This window comes from Dermacentor variabilis, chromosome 4 (assembly GCF_050947875.1).
Source record: "Dermacentor variabilis isolate Ectoservices chromosome 4, ASM5094787v1, whole genome shotgun sequence".
Taxonomy (NCBI): Eukaryota; Metazoa; Arthropoda; class Arachnida; order Ixodida; family Ixodidae; genus Dermacentor; species Dermacentor variabilis.
The window spans coordinates 18736636-18757823 of record NC_134571.1 but is presented as its reverse complement, the minus strand read 5'-3'; the positions used below and the strand labels follow the sequence as shown (position 1 = coordinate 18757823).

Below are 21188 nucleotides of genomic sequence, written 5' to 3'. Positions count from 1 at the left end.
GTCTGGTCATGTTGAACTGACAAATGCAATGCATACAATGCGCTAACGGTCGTGTCTACTATTACATCCCTACGCGCCGCAGAAAGCCTTGAAAACCGTTTGCCCTTCTCCATGCGGACGCCGCGCTCCCAACCGCTGACTCGAGCACTCGAGTGCTGTGCGCCTACGTACATGGCAGTGTTGTGACGCCACAGTGACACGTGACTTTGAGAATTATTCAAGGCAACATCAGTTTTAGAGAAATAAGTTTAGATAAATAAATTTCGAGAGAAGTTTAGAGAAATAATAAAACATACAAACCGAATGTCTGCGTGTTTTTGTTTTACTTCGTACTGCAGCAAGAGGGATGTACAGTCACGTGCAATGTGACCTGCGCAACACCGGTGCCCGTGGTCGAAGGGGCTCGAAGACTGTACTGCTGTGCAGAAACGGGGTAAGCTCCAGGCCTAAACACAGCTTCAATGAGTGGTATTTATTAAACCGCTGTTTCGCATGTCGGAGCCGGCGTGCAGCCCTCGAGTCCCTTCGACCACGAACAAGGGTGTTGCAAGTCATATTGCACGCGTCTGTACTTCTGTTTCGTCTGCTTGTTCCCACGTCGTTCAGTCGCGTGCGCAGAGAACGAAACTATACAATTTTATACTGTGTTCCAGCGGCCGCGATAATGCTCTTTTATTCTCTCGCGTCTCGTTCGATGCTCGTAATTGTGGCACTGACTTATACCGCTAATCAGGTGTTCTCGTGCATAGCGCGCAACAGCTCGCGCGCGAGACCATCACCGGAAGTGCGCCACTGAGTAAGAAAAAAAAAAAAGTGGGACCCGTGACGTCCTCGTCACGCGAACCTTCGGTTCCGGTACGGGAGAACGCAGGGAAGGAATCTCGCTTACGGATGCTAGACTGGGTGAGTGAAGAGAGTGTCTGTGTTGGCGGTGACGCTTGCCTCCTGAAATTGCGGATTCGGGGCATTGAAATATTTCTATCTAGGCTATTCTTTTTTATTTTTTTTAATTTATCATACCCTCAGGGCCATTACGGCATTATAGAGGGGAGTGGTTACAAACAAAACGGGTAAATTCAACAAACAGGAGTTACTAGTGCAGAAAATTATGTATATAAATATGTATAAACAAAACTATTTAACAAATGGCACAAACAACCAATTTGAAAAATTTGTGTGGTAGAACGCTCCCTAGAGGGCACGTAACTTACAGCGTACAACCAAACTTTGCTATGTGGCCTGGTGAGGAGTCATTTAAGAATTGCACTAGGGAAATAAAGAGTTTGTCCAGACATTTGCGTCGTGTATACCTTCCAGAAATGCTTCGCATGACATAAATAGTAGCCAAGTATGGCTTGCCGTAATATTCTGTTTACAACAACCGGGTACAGGATGGTAATTAAAACGTGCCAGCCTACTTTGGCTGACAATGCGCACGTGTTTCTCGTGCCAACGCCAACTGTAGTTCCTTAATTTGGGACGACTGGCGCGTGCGTCACGTCACATAGCACGAGCGAGAGGATGTGCGCGCGCCGGTTGGCCTTCTTGCGAACGTCACGAACGGGAGCGTGCAGACTTCGCCGCCAGCGCGATCGGCCCACATTCTCCACTCCTTTCCTCTTAGCAGATAACGCTACGAAGACGCTAAGCGACATTTTACCACCTTCGGGATCGGCTTAGGTTTTAATGGAACTGGTTGTAACGGTTCTTCGCCGGAGTAAAAACAAATATGTCGTCATGGCGTCGCCGACATACTATCGTCTTCGTCTTGCTTCTGTAGTCACACACGTGCAGCCTCACGCCACATACACAATTGCTTGCTTTGCACAAGCGTGTTGGTCTGTCTGGTAACTCTCGAACAACTCCAAACGATGCTGCATAGGCAGCTACCTGCAAAATGCTTCGCATGGCATCGATTCCCCCAGTACATAGGACCTGCATGATTTTTATTTCAATATATCATCTCCTCTCCCCCGTGCAAGGTAGTCAACCGGACGTTTATCTGCATTTCCTCGTTTCTCATTCTCTCTCATGACGCGGAAGGTGGTCGCGTGAGAGCAGGACATGTAATATTTTGGCACCCGCTACAGGTCGCTATTTCATCTGCTTATTTACGTCCGCGTTGCGAGGGCTAAATAGAAGGCCTCGTGAACTCGATTCGCGCGACCAGGCCCACGTGAAACTCCATAATGATCTCTCATTGGCGTGGGAGGGTGCGCTGAGTCTGAACAGACATTGGACACGCATTGCGAGGTACTCGTGGAGCAAGGACTTGTCTATTTACATGAACACGTTCCTGATTGGCTGACGCAAAGCGACATGTCATTGTGGAACAGAGTATAGACTGACGAGCTAGCTGCATAAAATGCTGACCTGTCGTCGCTTACGGGCCGTTTAACTGTTCGATACAGCACTGCCGACCGACGGATCGGACGCCAGTTTTTTGAGCAGGCCATGCACGTGAATAATGGCAGCCGAGGAACGCTTTCTCGCGTGACGCAGACGAGCTTCCGCTTCTTCTACCGCTTCGTCGGATTCGTACATGCGCAATTATTAACAACAAGCGTTCAAGGCGGCCGTTGTGCTTCGCGATAGGTTCACTGACGTCATCAAGCTACCGACATACAGCGTTGGTGACAGCGGAGGCTTTATGTTTTCTATGCGCAAGAGTTTCCAGGAAATGGGACGGTGCCGTGCGAGTTGAATTCGTTGCCACTGCTGCGTTTTGCGGCACGGTGCTCGATTGCTTAGCTGCGTACTTCTCGAGTTAGATCTTTCGACGAGTTCAGCTGGTTCACTCTTTCCAGAGCCTTGCACGAGTTGAGATGCCATCAGCGTTACTATTGCTACGGTAAGGAATGTTCTGGCACTCTCTGTTAGGCAACACAAATAGCGCGATTTTTAAAATTAAGTTCAGCTGCAGCTGCATGTCGCGCGAAATTTGCCAGAAAACTTTAAATTTCGAACAAGCCATACAGTTCTGCTCCTCTACTTGTCTATATATGCCCACGGGTCGCTGCGAATAAACCAGTTGAAAGTTACCGCCCGTGTCATTTTTGTGTTCTCCGCTGTCCCCGTCTTTATTTGCGGTCAATATGATATGCAAAGCATCCATGTCAAGACGCTAAAGCCAGCAAAGGTAACTACGTTCTTATTTATTTTTTCTACTTTGACTTTTATTCGCGAGGACACATTTGGCCTTTTCAATTTTCTTGTTCTCGCTACCCGCGGGCTGCCAGAGCCAGCCAGAGCGCATGCGTTTTTCTCGTGTTGCCCCGAGCACCGCGCGGCGCACTTCGGTGCGCGTTCGTTTTTCTCCGGAGGGGTGGATTTTCGCCTGGCAGAGTTTTGGACGCCTTCTGGCTAGCAGACGAGAAAAAGAAACAATGGTCGCTCGCCGGCATCACTGTGGGGACTCCACGGGTTGCAACGCGTTCGCTTGAGCTCAATCTCTCCGGAAAGTCTTGTCTCGCCGGTGTAGGATACCTAGCAGTATGCATATGCTTCTTTGTGGACCAAGCGTCTCACGTTTTCTTCGATATTCCTTCGGTAGCGACATTATAGGTGCCCAAAGTAAGCGTTCGATTGTGGCCAGCATGCTTTCCTTCGCGTTTTTTTTTTTCATTCCCGTGCCCCTGCCCCCCTCCCCCCCCCCCCCAAGAAAAGAGAAGACTGTTGCGGTGCAGCGAATTGTCGCGTGGGGAAAGTTCGATTTTGTCACTTCTTTTGAGGAAAGTAATGGCCCATGGGCTGCTTCATGCGCCGGATACTGTTATGATTGGGGGTTCAATCCCATCACTCGTGATCCGTTGTCAAGATTGGAGTCGGGCATGAATTAGAAGGTAGGTGGCCCATGCCGTCGTCCAACTTATCCACGCTGAGGATGTTGATGAAGGGAAGGACTGCTTTTCATCGAGAACGAGGAATATGGGTTTATTTACAGTATTTATATCAGTCTAAAATGACCGTTTGAGAAAGTACATCAGTCTAACATGACTGCTTGAGAGACAGTGTGCCCTGAGCAGCCGCACAACAGCGGTTTTTAAACACTCGGTCCTCTCCCGATACAAGGTGATCCGAACGTTCGTTTAGTCATCGCAAACTAGCCGCCTCTCTGCGGCACGGTTTACACACACACACGCACACACGCATACACACAGGTGCGAAGGTCCGGAGCAGACGTCAGAGGGTCCCCGTAGAACTTGGAGCCGTTCCGGGTAGCGCGTTGTCTTGCGTCTTGGCCGGTGCTTGGGAAGCAGCGCAAAACGGCGGTCCCGCGGCAACTCGCGCACCCGTAGCAGATCAGGTCCGAGTTGGGGAGTTTGGGAACAATAGTTGGCCCGCCGAACTCATTCCGTCACAACGGCGATGAGGCTAGAGGTTGGCCGCCAGTTGGCTGATTAGACAAGGACGGGCATCGATGAACTGGCATCGATGAACTGGCAGAGTGTGTGAACACCAGTCACAATTCGGTTCACACCATAATTCATGGACATCTTGGTTATCGGCTCTTATGTGCGCAAGGGATGCCCAATATTTTGAACCACCGCCAGAAGACGGAGAGGTTCGGCGCTGCCTTGACTCATCTGATCCGGTATCACAATGAGGGTGACGACTTCTTGTTTGCAACTGTGACCGGGGACGAATAATGGCGCCACTACTACGAGCCTGAAACACGACGGCAAGGCTTACAGTGGAAACATTCGAATTCACCACCCCCCAAAAAAGCAAAGGTCGTCATTTCTGCCGGAAAGGTTTTGTTGATTTTTTTTTTCGATAGTCTAGGGCCATTACTGATTTAATTTGCTAAACCTGGAGAGACTATCAATCGTTTCCGATATCGTGAAACGCCGGATCGGCTGCATGTCGCAATCAAGAACAAAGGACGTGGCAAATTGGCAAATGAGGTCATCTTGCTCCACGACAATGCACGTCCCCACGTCGCTGACGTGGTTAACACAAAACTGGCAAACTTCAAGTGGGAAACGCTGCAACATCCGCCATACAGCCCAGACATACATGTCGCCTTGGGATTTCCACATTTTGAGGCAATTGAAAAAACAGCTCAAGGGAACCGGATTCAGTTTGGACGATGACGTGAAAGAATCAGTTGCACACTTTTTGAAGCAACAACCCAAGGAGTTTTATAAGACGGGAATCGCGCGACTCGTTAGTGGGGCAAATGTCTAAATAATCATGGAGACTACTTATAAATAAAGTACCTCCTTTGTCATATATTCGCATCTGCTCACTTTTATTTGACTTGCCATCGTATATGTTGCAGAACTCCTGCTTTTTATATCTGCTCTCAGTTGCGACTATAATTTTGTTGCAATTACTCGCAATACACGACCGGTGACAGCTGCTCCTGCGCAATACATTGGAACAAAGGACAGCGTCATTGCGATTTTTCCCTGTCTGTTGCATTTGTACAAAAATGTAAACAAGGTTCTAGAATGACAGTTTCATTTACATATTTGTCCTCGATTTGTTAATTTCATGGCCTTTACATTTTTCATTACAGCGGCATGCACTGATGTGCTGGTTTCGAATTGATATAGTTCCAAAGTTCCTGTGTTATTTTCTTTACTTATTAAAAAGACAAAAAAAAAACATGGAAGCATTGATATCAGTTATTTCAGGTACAATTTTTGGGGACATACCAGTATATACTTTTATGAAAAAATACCTATTTTACTTCTCTTGACAGTGCGTAGGGTTTAAGAATTCGTTTGCAGCATTTTTGGTAATGCAGGTATTATTCATGTATTTGAAGCCTCGACAAATTTTTGAAGGAGGAGGCCGGCAAGGCCTCCTCCTTGTAAATTGTGGCTCCTGGGCACTTAGCTTGTATAAAATTAGTTTTTGTATCAGACCACTTTTTTTAGAAATTCTGAATATAAACAAACTGTCCCATTTTTTCAGGCCTATAAAAAAACGGGAGATTTGCTAATCATCGATGTATGCAATTTTAGGAGTAAGGCATGTCTTCAGTCTCTTGAGAAAAGTGTTGATTTTTAGTATAGGAACGGCAGTTTTTGGCAACGCCTTTTATGGGGCGTACTTCGGTGCCTTACGAGAAAGTTCCGGTGGTGTATGAGCCGGTGGAAATTTTTTCGCGCTAAAAATATTTAATGGAATCTTCTTTTCGTGTTGTACTCTAACGCCCACTTCTAGAAAATAATCGCAGATGTTCATGGCGCCAAGGTTAGGGCAGTTGGCGGGGAATGATCACAATCGATCAGCCTTGCCGTCAGGAATATGTGGAACTTTGCATAATCGCAACCCAACAGTCAGAGAAGCTGCTAGTGCCTCTATTGCCCGTGCACTTAGCAGAGTTTTTGGCACTCCGCGCCGTTTATTTATTTCGTATATATGCGCGCGCTTCCGCTTACGCCTCTGCGTTTCCGCAGGTACCCGTACATTTTCATAATTTTCTTCCGCTTCGCTAAAAAGAGCTTAGAAGTGGGAAAAAAAAGTTATTTATTGTGTGTAAAATACAAGCGCGAATCAAGCACAAACTCCGCGTCACAATGCTAGCGAAGCCTTGGCAGGAACGTGCGGACGCGTGCGGCACATCTGCAGGTCGGCGCTTCGGCGCAGCTCGGTTCCCGGTCTTCGGCTGGCTGCGAGCCCCGCGCCCTTGCCTCGGCTTCGGCGAGTGACGTGGCTGCTGCTGTGGCTGTCGCTCGGGGCGCTCATGACGCAGGACCTGAGCGCCGTCGTGACCGACTACCTGCGCTTCGACGACATCGTGACGGTGTCGGTGCGCGAGCCGGAGCGACCCACTTGCCCCGCCGTCACCGTGTGCAACACGAACCGGCTGCGCCGGTCGAACCTTTGCGCCCGCCAGCTGCTGTCGCGGTACGCGGCCGACGCTCCGTTGCTTCGCTGGAGACGCCTTCTCTGCAACTCCACTACCTACCCGAACATCGCGGTGAGGCTCGGCGTCCTTCGTAATTGATTGGCAACCACGTGGAGTGCATTTTCGACGAGTTTCCAGCGTTACGTTGTCCTGTGTCAGCCCATACGTTTCGATATGTGTACTGGCACCCAGTGACATCGACCCGAATGTGCATCGTGATGCGAACTTTTAAAAGCAGATACCGCAGGGCACGTGTTCACATAACAAACCAAAGCAGCGATGTTTTTGCACGACGTAAAGCACGTATGACGCGTTGACGCCGGGCGACTGCACGTTCCGAATATGTCTCGCAGAGATGCTCCATGTGGTTGCTGCATCACGTATTCACCTGTCTTAGGAGATTAGGTTGGCAAAGTCACTCATTAGTCGACTCACTCAGGCTCAGACTGACCCGTGAGTGAGTGAGCCCGGCGGAGTAGAATTTGGTGACTTTGAGTTGAAGTGAGCCCTAAGCAAAATATACTTTGTAAGTGAGTCATTTAAATCGATGCATATGCACACAAGTGAACACACAAATGAATGAACAAAGTGGAACTTCACATGACAACGTTCTGTTTAAAAATGGATCGCACTGCGAACGTACTCTTTTCCTGTAAAGCGTGCTTTGTCTGTTAGACAGGCGTGAAGCTTAAGAAAGCCACCTTGTAGAATGTCCGGCTTTTACTGTCACTTGCCGGCCTCGCTCTGGTAATTTCAGCGGTGATGCTTTGGAGATGCTTGCAATTACTTAGCTGCGCCATGGACTAATGGTACCAGTGTTTGCACATCTAAGCGCCGTAAATAATATGTAGTTTGCGAGACGCACCTGCAATAACGTTTTCGCAACAGCTTTGTCTTCCTCTAGGCAAGGTCCACTTACCGAAAAGCAAAATAACGCAAAATAGCAAAAGAAGACAACATGACAAGAAAACATGTGAAGATGACATGGTAAGGTGTATCCAGAAAATTTCGCGCCAACGTCACACCTGTGCATCCAGCAACTGATTTTCGACAGGGTTAGATCCAATGCAAAGTCTACGCTGCGAAAATTTATTTGTTTCATTTAGCTCCCATGACGCTGATATTATCGACGAAATTTGTTTCCTCAAGAATAACGACTCGGTGCTCTCTTTTCTTACAGGCGTTAAGTTATTATTATCATTACTTCTTTTCGCAATTTCATAAATCGGCACAGGAAGTAGACGCAGAGGAAGTGTTAAATATAAGAATGGAGCCCCGACTCCTGAATAACCATGTTGTCTTGGGCGTCAAGCAAAACACAAAATAAAAGAACGGGTAACTACGCCAATGACCGCCCTTTATCTTTTGTGCTCTGCTTGGAGCTCAAGACGCTACAATGAATATGTAACCACGAACTAACCCAAATTTTAGTTCTACGGGCTCCTGAAATTTGGCCGCAGCCGTAGGATAGTTTGCGCTACATTATACTAGTTCATCGAACGATTTTGCTTTGCTAAGAGAGATGTTTCTCAGCTTCCCTGTTTCTTTCTTTTTGTCACGGTGTCCTTTAATTATTACTTTCTTCTTTTCTTAAGGTTCCCCGTCAATTCACTTCGTTGTTGCAAATATTGACATTTGCTTCTGGCTTCATTAAATTTCTCGCTGCATGGCCAATCCCCCTAGAGGATACATATGTCATCTGTTAAGAGCACAGCATCGACGCTGCATTCTTGGAGGGATGTGTAAAGGTGTGGGCCGTGTGTCAAGCTGGCGATGAAATTCTGATCTTCTTTCTATTCTTTCGTTCGCGTGCGATACCTTACAGCTGAGCAAGGAGGACCTGGAAGTGCAGCGAGAGCTGGCCGAATGGACCCGGGCAGTGTTCCGCAACGCCCAATACGCGGACCTTCGCCTGGGACACCAAGTGGGCCACATGCTGCGACACTGCGACTTCAACGGCCACGACTGCGGGGTGATCGAGTACGCCGCGCGCGCCTGCTTCGCCGCCCACGCATGCGACGGCGGCAACTCGCGGGAATCAACGGGCAGCTCGATCCTCAAACGAATCTATCTGAGAACGGGCTTTCGGAAAAGCGCACTTATACACGATGGCGAGGGAAGTGTTAGCGCGCGCCCGGTGCTGTAGTTTGTCACGGTACGCTGTTCGACGGATACCCGTGTGGCGAGGAAGGAACGTAACTGAAGTAAAACGTAAGCTCATCTAATAAAATAAACGATAATATCGCTTCGCGATTTGACATTGCGTTTTATTTTTCAAGCGTATGTTTTTGCTTCAGGAATCTACATTGTCGCATTGTAGTTGCCACGTTTTTAGCCGTTGAAAAGCGGTCACCGGGAAAGATAAACGAGAGACACGTGTCAATAATACGTTTTATTTTTATTTGGCGAGTGTACGTTTAAATATAAGTAGTTTATTATAGCGTTACATTTATATCGTTAACGCTATCAAAACCGCCTGTCACCGGCTGCGCAAGCGCGTTTGGCACCGTTGGCAGGCGGTATATGCCGGTAGTAGCAGAAGGTTGACGCTATGGTTCTAATTCCAAGTTCTCAGGGATGTAACTAATTAATGAATTATGACATCACAATGCTGTAAACTGCATCTGTTAAGACTTCTAATGCCGAACAAAATTTACTTATTATGTGCCGCTTTGAAAAATATACCACTCATTTGTGAATGGGACTTTCGAAAAGCCTTGTAAACATTGTAACACTTTTATGTAAGCTGTAAATTTATAAATAAAATGTGTCCGCTTTAGGTGTTCTAACAGATGTAGTTTACAGAACTGCGATATCTGTTTTTATGCAGAGTTACGGATTTGTAAACTTAGTTCATCCATCATTTTATAACGGGCACATTTTAGGAAATTTTTGGAAAAATTGTAGGTCCTAAATCGAAATTCAGCCTCCTAAAGTCCTAAAATTTCACTTTTTCTCTCAAATTCAATTAATCTAATTCATATCGATTCAACGGTTCTTTCACAAAATCATTTCTGCTTCTTGCATGTATTTGAACAAGAAAATTGGAGTTGGAAAAAGCCTTCTTTCAACTTCACTGCACAGGGTGTTTAAGCTATGTCAGACCAAATATTAAAAAAGTCCATGCTTGAGTTACGAGAATTAAACCAACTTACTATTGCTCGCTGTCCTCTTGAGCAACTCAAATTATTTTTACTATGAGCCTGAGTGATGAATTAACAACAATTAACAAACATTTAACGCTATAATTTAAGCGCGAGATCTTTAATGTAGAACTTGTAGAGCCTGTTGAGACATATCTAAATTTATCTGATATCTAAATCATATCATATCTAAGTCTATCTGATATAGCTTCTGCGATTGTTTTTCGGACTGTATAAACAGCGCGTGACACTTTAAAAAAATATCACGTGACTATACGCGCTTACGAGCCAGCGACATTAGTGCCCTCAAACATTCTACCAGGGAAGGATTGACGCTGCGCGCACACTGAAGTCATGGATAAACCGTAAGAAAAAATTATAGGGGATACCCACACCCGTAGTCTCCCATACATCGTCATCCGCTGCCAAAACCTTCCTGGCCATCACGCCTCTAACTGTTAATCAGCAAAAAAACTGGCAGAGCTTGAAGAAGTGTCCATCGCATATCCTGTCGTAGTTATTGTAGGAAACTCTATGTCCCATCGCTTCAACCGACAAGATATCTTGGAAAACAAGTTAACTAACGATATTGTGTGTTGCAATAACATCGACTCTTTTATTAACTGCATTCAGTGTATTGACTTGTCATCATGATTTTTTTTATTGCATCTCTGTACCACTCCTGCACGGGCCGTGAAGGGCCTGCAGTATATTCAAATACAAAAAAATAAAAAGTGGAAGCCAACACCATCCATCTCGGTTGTTCAAGGCCGGTTCGTGCCTTCGGTCAGCGTGCAGCGTCGATCATTCGTCCATGCCATGTTTGAGGGCGCTAATGTCGCTGGACGTAAACGCGTATTCATGTACTTTTTTTCAAATGTCCTGCGCTTTCTTTACAGCCCGGGAGAACTAAAACCACAGCAGCTATCATTACGGAAAAAATTGCTTGGACATTTCTCAATAAGCTCTACAACAGCTACATTGAAGGTTCTGCGTTTAAATTAATACTTTGAAGGTTGCTTAAATAATTATAGTTAATTAATTACTTAAGCTCATTGTAAAAAAATGCATTGAGTTGTTCTTGTAAACGATACTAAGTTGGTTGCATTCTCGTAAGTCACAGGTGGACTCTTTCACGTTTGGCCAGACTTAGCTAAAACACCTTGTATGTTCGACGCTGGTTTCTAGCGCAGCTTTCCAAAATCTTGTTTTTCTGCGCTTGCATGCAAAGTTCTTGATACGGCGGGCCTAGTAAATTACCATTGTTAGATATTATTTTGCATTTTTACGCTATATATATCGGCGTGCAGTGCAACGAGTCGAAATCTGAACACTACTGTAAACTTCTGCTCAGCGTTCTGAGTGTGAAGTCGGTGCCTGCTTACGGAGACTGCGTCTGCGTGGGCTGCTATCCGAACATGGGCACAGACTACATCAGAGACATGACTGTCGGATGCGGACATGGTAAGAATATAATTCGAAAAGACAGATGACTAGAATAAAGTGTCTTACAGGCACACTGTATAATCTTCGCAACGCCCTTTTCCGGTATTGACAGCCTTACTTCTGGGTGGAAAAAGCACTTGCGCAAAGCCCATTGCGCAATGCACATTTTGGCCTCACGTAAAGAACAAACCCGGCAAAACGCAGAGCGCGTGTTTAAACTATAGCTTGAATCACGCGCTGGAAGCGCACATTATTGAAATGGCGTGGCAAATTGTTTCCTTCAATCCTGGAATCCGTCGACGCCACCTTTTACTATCTCACTTGGTAAAGATTATCGCAACTATACCTGCAAGCCTTAAAAACAAACGTGTGTATTTGTGCAGTTCCCTTCTGACGAATAATACGGCCCTGAATTCTACCAAAATAGCGGGGCTCGAGCTCTCATGAAAAAAAAAAAAAAGCGATGAGCCGCTGCTTCTTTATGAAAGGCGTTTAAGTGAACTCGACAAAAGCGCGTATACTTCGCTTGTCGGACTAAAATTTGTCTGCCGTGGAAACGACTCGTGGAAAAGCTAGCCTGTCGGTCTGAGCGAGCGCCGTTGACTCTCGATGTGCTTGAAGGGCGCATGTGAAACGGGCGCACGTCGGGTCGACAATTCGGAGACAAAGAAATAGATTAGCTGCTCGCGCGTGCTTTATCGTCTCGCCTTGGCGCATGCTGGCGCTGCAGTCTCCGCCCGATGGGCGCGTCACGAGTTCTGTCGAGTCATGCCGCCTGAGGCCGGTTAATAATATTTGAGGTTTTACGTGCCAAAACCACTTTCTGATTATGAGGCACGCCGTAGTGGAGGACTCCGGAAATTTTGGCCACCTGGGGTTCTTTAACGTGCACCTAAATCTAAGCACACGGGTGTTTTCGCATTTCGCCCCCATCGAAATGCGGCCGCCGTGGCCCGGATTCGATCCCGCGACCTCGTGCTCAGCAGCCCAACACCATAGCCACTGAGCAACCACGGCGGGTGCCTGAGGCCGGTTTCTGACTCGACTTGCTCGCGTTCGGTTCACGTAAAGAAAGGCACAGTAGGGTCTAATGTCGCATTGTCGCATAAAAGACTAAACAAACGACATTTGTGTCGAGTGCTGTGTTCACATGAAGATGTGGCAAGGTAGACGACGGTCACCTAATAATACACCTTCCAATGTCCGACAACATGCTCGTCATGATTCTCCGCTTCATCTCCCTTGGCGCATAATACTCTTTGTGCACACAGGGCTCAGCCTGATCTTGGACGTGGATCTGGAGGAGTACTTGCCGCTCAGCGTCGAAGCCGGTTTTGCCGTCATGGTGCACCACCCGTGGAGCGAGATTAGCGTCGCCATGGAAACCACATTTGTGGCCCCCGGCTTCGCCACCTACATAACTGTCGACCGCGTAAGTCGCGCACGGATACGCGGCCACAGGCACATTTCCTCTCTCTGCTGCAAAGGCCACACAGGCACGCGCACTGCATCCTTTATCACAGAGGGCGGAAGCGGGCGTCCATTACAACGACACTACCTAGCTCCGGAGTGCATTTCCACCCTCTAACGGAAGGCGTCGCGGTTCGCTGCAGATTACGCCAGAACATGCTCTACCTGGTCGACGCGGCACCATTACTTGTACTTTGCTGATGCTTCTAATATTACGTGTGGCAAGCTCGGCTAATTGTTACTGGTTGATGGCATATTAGACAATCAGAAATATGCACGTGTCAGTAACGGGAATGTCATTTAACACTCGCACTAAAATTTCTCCGTAGTGGTGGTTTATACAGTACTGCATGCATATGCAGCGGAATAAACGACTCTCTGAAAACTAGCTTTTATTGTGATGGCAATTACATGGATGCTCCGGTCACCATTCTGCCGCCACCGTTGGCGTCGCCGTGATGTTCCGTATAAAGTCCAAGTTCGATAACATCGTCCCCGCGCGCTGTATGATGTGGGTGCGAGTGAAAGCACGCGATGGTGAACCGAGGATGGTGGCTCGATCTCGCGCGCGCAAGGGACCGGAAGACGGGGAGGAAACGCGCCGTCTTCCATCGTGCGCAAAGCAAGGTGGGGAGGAGGCTGCCGCTCTTCCACACGCCAGCCTTTTGGACAGCGACTGTCCGTGATCATCAAGTAAAATGTGTTCATGTTTGCCTGCGCGCACGTGGCACCGTGCTTCTTAATTTAGTTAGTAAGCAAATGCTTGCATGCTTATATGACCGATAAACCTACTATCCTTTCTTAGTATAGCTTTCTAATAATTTGCTATCGAAATCGATACTTCGCCGTTCGGGCGGAACTTCGACTCTTTTGGTTTGTTTTTAAGAAAAAATGCTGAATAAGGTTTAAATGCATTGAACTGAATTGAATAAAAGGGTCGAGGGCTCACGCATTACGGCCGGCGTCAGTTGTGTGCCGTTCTGCTGCCGCACAGGCCGAGTTTCGGAGGCTGGGTCATCCCTACCAGAACCCGTGTCGCAGTCAGTGGCCACCTGAGATAAGTGACTACGTCGACAGTGACAAGCACTACACTGCACATGTGAGTATAGTTCAAGCATCGAAATACAGCAAGGCTATGAGGTTCATGGTTTTTGCAACTTATAACGTATGAGCAAACCCTTCCTGATCAACCGGCACAGTAACGTGTTCAAGGGAATAAAAATATGCGAAAATAATAGGAAATGATTGTCAATGTAAGAGAATAGCCCGAACAAACGAATGAGCGAACGACAGATCCCCTCTTCTGTTCCTTGCTGTTCCTCCCCGAAACTTGGTTGACCGAGAGCACGCGCGCTTTTCATCGGCGTTTTCCCGGATTTCCTTCGTGGTAACCGCGGAGATCAAACGGGTCCACTTCCTGCTTCACTTGGTGCGTCGGCGTCGTCAGCGTTTGACGGACCGCTCGCCTGCGTCTGCGGTATATTTTTCGTTGCCGAGGATCCGCTATGAAATCTCAGCTACCGCATTGTCCACGGTGGTCGGCCACTGCTGGGCGGCCAGAGAAACGTGCGAAGAACGAGCGGACGAGCTACAGCTCTTCCTCCGCGACGAGCGAGTGAGCCAACGCTATGGGCTCTGGTGCTACCTACCCCCCCCCCCCCCCCCTCCTTCCAACCGCTCCGCACCGCACGGTTACGCGAGAGCTCACTCCATTCGCCCCCCTGCCCCCCGCCTTTCCGCAACTCTGTTGCCCGGGAGCACGCGCCCTTTTCCTCGCCTTTCCTGCCCCAAGTCCGACCACTGTCATATCACCGACCTACCACCAAAGACGGCCGAAAGAGCCAAAGAAAGCTTTTCCTGTGGCACAACAGGCGTCGCAACGTCGACCGATGCGTGTCTACCCAAGCATATTCACAGTCATGTCTAGCCACCGTCATAGGCACAGCCTTCATGACTGGCTTAACGATGATTGTATACCTAAGTATAATAATTACAGCTAAATCCAAAGTTAACCAAGTGAAACCAAGACTTAACCAGGCTAAACGAAGCTTTCGCTTTGCATATCCAGGGTTAGCTGAGCTAAGCCGCAGCCATTTTTTTGCTTTAATTGTTCCTTATCGCTTAAAAGCTACCAATCACCTACATTTACACTATCCTAACGATTAAATGTGTTAACTTTGCAAACGAACCTCCTTACACGCTAAGGCACTGCCATGCCTACAGCAAAATGATATTCGAAGAAGCAATTTTGCTTTCAGATTGTCGCGTGTCATTTACTGTGTTCTTTCTAATCTTGAAATGCATAACAAGCAGTTTCATGTGTGTCTATTTATACGTCGGAAATGTACTTTAATCGGAATTAATTAATTAGGACGTACACCTTTAAGGGAAGAAGCCGCGGCACGCCCGAATTTGAAGGCCACGGCAGAAAAAGACGGCTTCGGATATACAATATATTATAGCCAAACTCAGAGCGCGAATCGTCAGGACACAGGCTAAGGCACGAGAAAAGACGCCGTGTCCTGTCTTTTCTTGTGCCTTAGCCTGCGTCCTAGTAGTTCGAGCTCTGAATTTAGTCATGCTTCCGTACCAACTCGCCCATTTTTCACTTACGATATATAAATTTTTCTCCACAGGAGTGCCGTGAATATTGCTACCAAGTGCGAATCTTCGAAGCCTGCGGTTGCGTTTCTTCCCTGTACATACGCCCGGACAGAGGCTCCATTAACGGTGCTCCCATCTGCCCGACTGGAAACTCGGCAGGTAAAAAAACTTCATAGTCGGTTGATTCTCGTCGACCTCGTAGATTGTCGCTGTTTTGCTGCTATTTGTCGCCGTTGATGTTGGCAGTGTTTGTAGTTGCTGATGGCGTCTGACTTTTTTTTCAGCATTTCATTCAATTCAGTTTTATTCCATTCCATTTTTCTTGATATATATATATATATATATATATATATATATATATATATATATATATATATATATATATATATATATATATATATATATATATATATATATATATATATATATATATATATATATATATATATATATATATATATATATATATACACGCCCTGTAAAGATACAGACGCCACCAGAAACTTAATAAAGTCCTAATAATGTTTTGTCGCGTGGTGTCCTTTTTGTGGATGTTTATGGGGGGCTGCATGCCCTCGAGAGGTCTGCAGATTACTGAACGAGAGGTCGCGGCCACCGCATTCCGAAGGGAGCGGAATGCAAGAATGAACGTGTACTCAGATGCAGGTGCACGTTAACGACCGAAATCGACACATATTTAATACGAAACGTTCCACACAGGAATTCCACAGCCCAGTGCCCGGCTGTGTAATATCGGCTGTTTCTATATTTTTGTTGTCATAAAAAGCTGCCGGCATGTTGACAACTTGAAGCCAATGTCGCCGCTGCTAAACGTTACGTTATGTCGCTTTCATAATGCCTTACGCTGGGAAACCAAGAAATCTATTGATCTATCAGTTTAACAATAGGAGGCCGGTGATTCGGCAGGTTGAAAGCTCCATGAACGCCCAATCCTATCGGTTGCCAGTTTTATCATAGATATGAAATTGGTTATTGTCACTAGTGAAATGTCTCACAGAATAGACTGAAATCGAAGCTAGATCGAGTTTGAACTTTTCGACCCCAGGCCCGGCCACGTGCGCGAAAGCGATGGAAATGAAAATTGGTCGTGGAGGCGTCAGGTGCGAGTGCTCCCAGCCCTGCCTGTAAGTCCGACTCGGTGATGTTTTGCCACTCTTCGAACTTCAGAACCGCATTGCATTGGAGAATTGTCTGCTATAGCTGAATAAGAAGAAAAAGAGAGAGGCATTATATTGAGAAATGATAGCACTGATTAATTTGCCTTGTGCTGTCGAATATAGTCAGCTGAGAAGCTGAACACAGCATGTAACCTTTCTGTCCTTCCCACCCATTCCTCTACCTTTTTTTTTCATCGAGGTTTGTAGGCAGTTACAAGCGTGCGTCCTCGACTTCAACCTAATAAATGACAGAGCACGCTGCACGGACTTCTTAGGAATGTCTTATTATTACGTAAGACGTACTACATTTTGCCGTTTGAGTTTGTGCGTCGCTTGTTTTGAAACAGCAGCTCGAGTGTACGAATGGTCAACAGAAGCTAAATCTTGTGCGCCAGCTTGCCAAACCTTGTCGCGTCGGAACCTCGTTGTCTTCGTTTTAAACAGGGATATTGAGTACCGGACTTCAACAAGTACTACGGCTTTGCGCAGGAATGAGGTAAGGTCGTGCATTACTTCTCTCTGCCCTTCTCAACTGAAGTGAATTTTGTACTTTCGCAATTTAAACCACAGGTTCTGAATTATTCAAGCCACCATGCCAGGAAAAGGTCAGAGCTATAATAAAACTGTTTCGACTTCCTGGTTGCTGAGGAATGCACCTAATTTTCAATGAATGTATGTTGCAAATGCTACGGCTCCTGACTTTCTTGGCAGCCTGCAAGCAGTGGTCACAGTTTATCGACAGTCGCTACGGACGCGCGTCAGAGCAAGGGTCCCTAAAGTGAAGGTAAGACTGACCGGCAACGATGTAATGATAGGGTGGCTGTCTTGTTTTTAAAGGGCCTGAACAGAAGTATAGGGAATGGCATGAGTGTTATATCTAACAATTTTTCTGTTCTTACTCCTCCACTTTAAACTACCACGATGAATTACGCAATAATATTTAGTTTCTGTAAGGTCGAGCACCGCCTGATAATTCCGTAGGAGTTCATTTCGAGAGCCCACGAAAAGCAGAACGAGATCAAAACCCAAAGACGTCAGGGCAATGTTTAGTGCTTGTTCTTCCGTTCTTTTTTTTTTTTTGTCAGTATTTCGTCACTGTTACGCTTCTCAATATTTCAGTAGAAATCGGCTTAGTCTCTTTTGGTTTACATACCTTGTTTGCTTTAGTTCTTTACGTTTGAAAGAGCATTGGTGGTATGGTTCCTCAGTATAAGTCTCGTTATGCAAGAGCTTGCGACCCCTTATCACTTTTGTTAAGCACAAAGGCTCAGGGTAGCAATATGCAACTTCGAAGTTTTAAGAAGGAACGGCGCAGAACCGAGCCTTCACGTTTTAGATTCAGACTGAAGGTGAGGTCATGTTTTGTGGCAAATACAATTACCGCCTTACAGCAAACGCTCTTTGGTTGAAACACGCCCACGGCGAGAGCAACTGCGAAAAAAAAAGTACGCTGCAGATATTCGCATCCCTAGGCTTCAGTAGCGTGACTTGCGTCGTTCACTGTTCACTAAAGTGAAGAATACGGTGTGAAGCTTGCGAGCCCAAGTTGCCCAATACGCGCCCCAAGGGTGGTGCCCTCTGGTTGCACACACCGCTGGGGCGTGTATTTGGACACCACCACCTACCGATGCTTGAAAGTATGTTCGGTGTTACCTATCGCAGAGCTCACGACTGTATACGTTTTTGTGGATGCGCGTTCCTTTTCCACAGTAAAAGGAGCGCCATACGTGAGTGTCCTTGAACCAGTCACCTTCCGATACGCAGTTCGCCACTGTGCTCAGCCGTGCCGGAGGCCTGATGGGCATGTACCTGGGCGTATCCGTGCTCCTACTACTCAGCCTGGCCGACGCACTGACAACGGCGTTTCTTCAGTGGATCTCGACGAAGGACTGGCGCCAGCGTTGGAATTGCTTGCGCAGTGACTGCCCGGCGGTAATCAGCCACGAGAAATAAAGCTGTTGTTCTCATTACCGATGCCCTGCACTTCCTTAACGAGTTACAAATCGCCCTGCATCTGATTTTTTCATAAACTGCTCCAGATTCCCAATTTATTGGCGCTTTTTAAACAATATATTTGTTAATTAAACTGCAATTTGCTGTTACAATAAAACATAATGTCAAGTAATAATGCCACCATGGTGACACCATAGTGCACACAAAACCTAAAAACAGTGAACCGAAGTTTAGCGAACGTCCTTGCTCGTTGATATTGCAAAAATTTGCTTTGTCTTGGAACGTGGCGCCATTTTTGTAGTAGCTGAGCATTCAGTGTCACAGGAAAATAGCCCCGATATTGTTTTAAATATTGATAGCTGACCGCCATGCTTTTGTGGCAGGCGTTTAATGGGGGTGTGGTGGGCGTACCTGCCGCAGAGGTCGATTTTGCCGTCTGAAATCCAGCCCGTGTCCTGAATAAAGACTGGAGCATTGATTTTAGGTTCTTCCATTACCCTTTACCTCTAAGTAACTCTCGCAGAACAGCAAACGCATTGGACACCTTTTGTTTGACTCGTGTGCGGCTAGCTTCAGTGCAGGCTTTCGGTGTTGCCATGAGACTGCATGCTAAAGCACCCATACAGTCGACCTGAATCCCCGTCGTCGCCACCTTGGCGATTTAAGCACGCAATACTTATCGGCCATTCCGTCCGTCTTGCTTGGGTACCCGCGCTTCCTTCCATGGATCGTCGAATCCTTGTCACCAGTCATGGTGCCCCTTTGGAGAAGGAACCAAGTACACCAGCGAAAGGTGAGATTTGTCTGTTTTGCCAGTCATTGCTAGGAGGGCATCATGTGCTATGGGACATTTCTTTGTTCAGTGCAACCTTGCCATCCTCAAAGCCCAAAAAGACGTATTTAATGTCTTTTTTTTTTTTCAGTCTTGCGGCTAAATGTGACACTGCGTCCTTCATTATTTGCTTCTTTTTCATTTTTCTTCCATGCCTATCCCAATATTTTTTCAACTAGTTTTGGTCACTCATAACACTTCAGACCATATAGAGGTTAAATGGAGTAGCAGGAATCAAATGCACTGTCCTTCCCACCTGATCTCAAACATTAATCTAATCTAATCAGTTTTTACTCGTATTTCAATCTGTAGTAATTGACGCCCGGATAGTACATAAGCCAGTAAGAAAAGAACAGTTTATTTCGAGATTTTTTTTTTGTGAATATATGAAGCGGCGCCCTTATCTGCGCTCAAGGTGGTCGATAGGATAACGGCGCAAGCTTCACGGCTTCGCTGGCATGTCACCGCACGACGTCATTAATGCGATATCACACAATCCTATATTTTTTTTTCACCCACCACGGTGGCTTAGTAACTATGATTTGACGCTGCTAAGCACGACGTCGCGGGTTCGGCTACCGGCCGCGGAGGCGTCATTTCAGTGCAGGAGAAACGCAACAACGCTCGCGCACTTTTATCGTTAAAGAACTCAGGTGATCACAATTAATCCGGAGCCCTCTACTGCAGCGTCTCCGAAAGCTCCTGCACAGCTGCTGGATGTTAAACCTCGTGAATAAATCAAGTCGTTGCTTCGTTCATGTTACCCACGGCTGGTTATTTAAGACGGGCCCATCGGCATTGGGCTAGCCGGTAATAAAAACGCGACGCATGCATAAATTTGCAAATGCTGAACGGTTTTAGCATACGTGGTGAAAATGGTCCTTGAATGTTCCTTCTTTCTTGGCTATTCGAAGTGCGTTTTATAATCAGCGCAGATTCAACGTGGCCTTCTTGAATTCATTCTGGCCACGGATGACCGACAGTCGCACTTGCGAAACATTAGAGCACGGTATCTGAGACTTGTGACTTTGTAACTGCCGTCGTTACAGCTTGTAAAAATAAAAAATAAAAACGCTTTTGCTCACTAGGCAGGCGGGAATATATCTCGTCAAAAAAGAAAGTGTCATGTGGGTTTTATGATGGCTTCACCGCGGTACAGTTGTGTAATGCCACAAAGAATACACTTAGTATTGCGGTGAAGGTAGGTAAGAATTTGCATCAATACTAAATGTAAACGACGTGTCGGTATAATTTGTTGGCGCTCCCCGAACACCTAAGGGGCAGCGGTGACTTCAAAGCTTAAACTTGGGCTGGTCCATGGGTTGTGTGCTTACCGAAGCGTACGCGTGCCCCCATACGTAGCGCGTTGTTTCTCTGATCGGTGGCTATGAAGAGTGCCTATGACATTCTTTCTATGATCACTAGATGGTGCGTTCAGTCCCCGGCCACGGCTCCAAAATTTCGATGGGGGCAGAATGGAAACACATTCGTGTTCGAGACACATTTATCAGTTTCTGTGTTGTTTTTTGGGCGCCAATCAATCAATCAATCAATCAATCAATCAATCAATCAATCAATCAATCAATCAATCAATCAATCAATCAATCAATCAATCAATCAATCTCGGTTCTGATTCCCTTTCAATAAATGGTAGCCTGCGCCGTGCCTTTTGTTTCCTTCCCAAGCAGTGGAGTATG

General features: G+C 46.6%; 1 protein-coding gene across 1 annotated transcript; it reads left to right on the top strand.

The window, feature by feature from the left end:
- Positions 1-866: 866 nt before the first annotated feature.
- On the top strand, positions 867-18670 carry LOC142577710 (acid-sensing ion channel 1B-like). The gene is made up of 12 exons (XM_075687165.1): positions 867-903; positions 6586-6937; positions 8691-8845; positions 11363-11472; positions 12726-12886; positions 13919-14023; positions 15561-15687; positions 16595-16673; positions 17151-17202; positions 17277-17311; positions 17418-17490; positions 18471-18670. Exons 2-12 carry the CDS (start codon positions 6701-6703, stop codon positions 18657-18659), a joined length of 1323 nt encoding a protein of 440 aa, XP_075543280.1. The 5' UTR covers positions 867-903; positions 6586-6700; the 3' UTR covers positions 18660-18670.
- Positions 18671-21188: the final 2518 nt, after the last annotated feature.

Coding starts and splice junctions, on each gene's coding strand:
- LOC142577710 (XM_075687165.1), top strand. CDS start 6,701: ATGACGCAGGACCTGAGCGCCGTCGTGACCGACTACCTGCGCTTCGAC. Junction 6,938..8,690: donor CTACCTACCCGAACATCGCG/GTGAGGCTCGGC, acceptor GATACCTTACAG/CTGAGCAAGGAGGACCTGGA. Junction 11,473..12,725: donor GACTGTCGGATGCGGACATG/GTAAGAATATAA, acceptor TTGTGCACACAG/GGCTCAGCCTGATCTTGGAC.